At 61.0% G+C, this 3,577-nt stretch overlaps 1 protein-coding gene across 4 annotated transcripts in view; it reads left to right on the top strand.

Annotated features, from left to right (window-relative positions):
* The window catches only part of HDAC5 (histone deacetylase 5), a 31,473-nt gene that overhangs the window by 17,142 nt on the left and 10,754 nt on the right, over window positions 1–3,577 (top strand). For all 4 annotated transcript variants that reach the window (XM_077747795.1, XM_077747794.1, XM_077747793.1 and 1 more), the window contains 8 exons: window positions 1,016–1,275; window positions 1,367–1,511; window positions 1,608–1,722; window positions 2,006–2,136; window positions 2,268–2,414; window positions 2,507–2,619; window positions 2,934–3,065; window positions 3,288–3,510. In XM_077747795.1, the coding sequence (XP_077603921.1) occupies window positions 1,016–1,275; window positions 1,367–1,511; window positions 1,608–1,722; window positions 2,006–2,136; window positions 2,268–2,414; window positions 2,507–2,619; window positions 2,934–3,065; window positions 3,288–3,510 (1,266 nt within the window). The remainder of the gene's footprint in view (window positions 1–1,015; window positions 1,276–1,366; window positions 1,512–1,607; window positions 1,723–2,005; window positions 2,137–2,267; window positions 2,415–2,506; window positions 2,620–2,933; window positions 3,066–3,287; window positions 3,511–3,577) is intronic.

Genomic DNA, 3,577 nt, shown 5'->3' with positions numbered 1-3,577 from the left:
TTCTTACAGCCTCTCCCTTGGGCCCCACCACCTTAGCTGGGTGTGGGGCAGAGAAAAAGGGAGAGTGTACATGGGTCCTGAGGGTCCCCACAGGCCTTTTCTGGGTTTACTAAGGACCCTGGCTGGCAGGCCCATCAGTTCTAGAACCAGCCTGGGTGCCTCAGTTTCTTTATTCCTTGGCAGGGAATGTGTGATGTTGAGAGGTGGGTAGGAGACCCGGGAGGGACACTGGTTAGAAGCATAGGTTTTGGATTCACGTTCTGGTTCTCTGATCACCTGGCTGTGCGTGTTTGGTCATGTACTTAAACCTTTCTTTCTTTCTTGTTTTGAGCTTATTTATTTGTTTGGGGGGAGGAGACAGAGACAGAGAGAGAATCCCAAGCAGGTTCCACACTCAGGGTGTGCAGCCTGACACAGAGCTCGATCTCACAACCTGTGAGACCATGACCTGAGCTGGAATCAAGAGGCAGACGCTTAACCGACTGAGCCACCCAGGTGTCCCTATACTTAAACTTTTCTAAAGCTTGGCTTTCTTGTTTAGTAAAGCAATTCATGTAAAATGCCCAGTGGTGTTGACAATCCAAGATAACTTAATACGTGTTGAGCACTCAGCAATCTTCCAGGGACTGTGCTTCATGCTTTTGTGTATTTTCTTATTGAAGTTCATGGCTTTGACCTCATTTATTTTATTTAGTTACTTATTCATTTAAATATCTTTATTTATTTTTGAGAGAAAGACAGAGTGTGAGTAGGGGAGGGGCAGAGAGAGCGGGAGACACAGAATCTGAAGCAGGCTTCAGGCTCTGATTTGTCAGCGCAGAGCCGGATGCGGGGCCNCCCCCCCCCCCCCCCCCCCCCCCCCCCCCCCCCCCCCCCCCCCCCCCCCCCCCCGCCTGCCATCTATTCTCTTGGGTCTAGAGGTCCTGCCTGGGAGCTTTCTGGGCCTCCAGCACCGCCGCCACGGCCTGGTGGTGTTAGGAGTGGGCTCACTGACGCCTGTCTCCTCTCCCTGCAGTGGAGGTGAAGCCGGTGCTGCCCGGAGCCATGCCCAGCTCCATGGGGGGCGGGGGTGGAGGCAGCCCCAGCCCCGCGGAGCTTCGGGGTGCCCTGGCAGGCCCCGTGGACCCCTCGCTGAGGGAGCAGCAGCTGCAGCAGGAGCTTCTGGCACTCAAGCAGCAGCAGCAGCTGCAGAAGCAGCTCCTGTTCGCCGAGTTCCAGAAACAGCACGACCACCTGACCCGGCAGCATGAGGTCCAGCTGCAGAAGCACCTCAAGGTGAGCGAGGGGGGCGCGGGGGGTGCCACCCAGACCTCTGACCCCCGCCCGGACCTGGCTCACCCCCTCCCCTCCCCCCATGCCCCTGCAGCAGCAGCAGGAGATGCTGGCGGCCAAGAGGCAGCAGGAGCTGGAGCAGCAGCGGCAGCGGGAGCAGCAGCGGCAGGAAGAGCTGGAGAAGCAGCGGCTGGAGCAGCAGCTGCTCATCCTGCGAAACAAGGAGAAGAGCAAAGAGAGTAAGGCCTGGGGCCTCCTGCCCCCCTCTGCCCTCCACCCCCCAGCTGTGGGCTCCTCGCCCCGAGCACCCAGGTCAGCGGTGCCCTGTCCCACAGGTGCCATCGCCAGCACTGAGGTGAAGCTGAGGCTCCAGGAATTCCTTCTGTCGAAGTCAAAGGAGCCCACACCGGGCGGCCTCAACCATTCCCTCCCACAGCATCCCAAATGCTGGTAATGGCCCTGGGCAGGCATGGGTCACAGAGGTACCCCCATCAGGGGCTGCCTGGCTGCAGGGTGGCAGGGGGTGCCTGGCCAGAAGCCAGATACAGGCCCTGCGATCTCTCTTAGGAGACAAGATCCCCACCCCTGGCTTCTCTCCCTGTTTCCCTCCCCAGGATCCCTTTCCTGTCCCTTTATGTAGTGGGTGTTTCCTACATGTGATTGCTAGGTGGCAGGTCTGGCTGTCTGGGTAATAACCTAGATCTGTTTCCATCCCCACCCCCCATCCCCCCAGGGGAGCCCACCATGCTTCTTTGGACCAGAGTTCCCCTCCCCAGAGTGGCCCCCCTGGGACGCCTCCCTCCTACAAACTGCCTTTGCTTGGGCCCTATGATAGCCGCGATGACTTCCCCCTCCGCAAAACAGGTGAGCAGTGCCCAGCCTAGCCTCCCACAATATGGCTCCGTGGAGGCAGGAGTGGGAAGGTGGAGGGGCCAGGCTGCAGGTGTGTGCCCATCCGTGTAGACGGGTCTGAGCCCTGGCTACCTTCTCCCTAGCCTCTGAACCCAACTTGAAAGTGCGTTCGAGGCTGAAGCAGAAGGTGGCTGAGCGGAGAAGCAGTCCCCTCCTGCGTCGCAAGGATGGGACAGTCATTAGCACCTTTAAGAAGAGAGCCGTTGAGATCACCGGTGCTGGGCCTGGAGGTAAGGGCTCCCCTTCTGTGCCTATTCGGAGGTCCTGGGAGCGGGGAGGGGTGGCTCTGAGCAAGCCCAGGTGACAGCCAGTTCTCCCATAGTGTCGTCCGTGTGTAACAGCGCACCAGGCTCCGGCCCCAGCTCTCCCAACAGCTCCCACAGCACCATTGCTGAGAATGGCTTTACTGGCTCGGTCCCCAACATCCCCACCGAGGTACAGGCCTGCGAGGGCTGGGCGGGCGGGCCCGAGCTTCTCCGTTTCCCTTGGAAGAAGGAAGGCAGCTCCTTCCTGTCTGTTTTGCTGAGAGTACCCAGCAGGGACCTCTCTGCACATGTGGACAGGCTAGAGGGACCTGTCGCCTCTAAGTGGGATCTGTCCCACGGGCCTCTGAAAGACTGTGATCTCTCAGTACTGCCCAGGTGGGGCTTGGGATGGGGAGTGGGGAGCGAGGCACCATTCGGAGCCCTTGGCCCCAGGCGGCCCCCCCTTGCCTGCCCTCATGCCTGTCTCTCCCGACTGCTCCCTAGATGCTCCCCCAGCACCGGGCCCTCCCTCTGGACAGCTCCCCCAACCAGTTCAGCCTCTACACGTCTCCCTCTCTGCCCAACATCTCCCTAGGGCTGCAGGCCACAGTCACTGTCACCAACTCGCACCTCACCGTAAGTATGAGGCACACGCCCCATCCCCCCTCTGGTGTCTAGGTTTGTGGTCCTGGGTGCCTCCAGCTGGGGCTTTTGTCCCCACGAGGCCCTGAAGGAGATCAGATGGCCTTCCTCAGAGCTGGGCCGGGAGGTGGTAGGTGAGGGATGCTGATCCCTAGTTGGCAGGACCGGGGACGACTCCTGCCCCTCTTTCATCTCGATCTCCTTGCCCTCCGCCAGGCCTCCCCGAAGCTGTCAACGCAGCAGGAGGCCGAGAGGCAGGCCCTCCAGTCCCTGCGGCAGGGTGGCGCGCTGACGGGCAAGTTCATGAGCACGTCCTCCATCCCCGGCTGCCTGCTTGGTGTGGCGCTGGAGGGTGACAGCAGCCCGCACGGGCACGCCTCGCTGCTGCAGCACGTGCTGCTGCTGGAGCAGGCTCGGCAGCAGAGCACCCTCATCGCAGGTGAGTGGGGGCGGCTGCTGTGTGGGGGTGGGGGGTGGCGGGCTCTGCTGAGGGCGTGAGGCCACCA

Source organism: Crocuta crocuta, unplaced genomic scaffold (genome assembly GCF_008692635.1).
Source record: "Crocuta crocuta isolate KB4526 unplaced genomic scaffold, BGI_CrCroc_1.0 scaffold289, whole genome shotgun sequence".
NCBI classification, from domain to species: Eukaryota; Metazoa; Chordata; class Mammalia; order Carnivora; family Hyaenidae; genus Crocuta; species Crocuta crocuta.
Note: the sequence above shows the minus strand (reverse complement) of the source record. Positions and strands in the feature narration are given on the sequence as shown.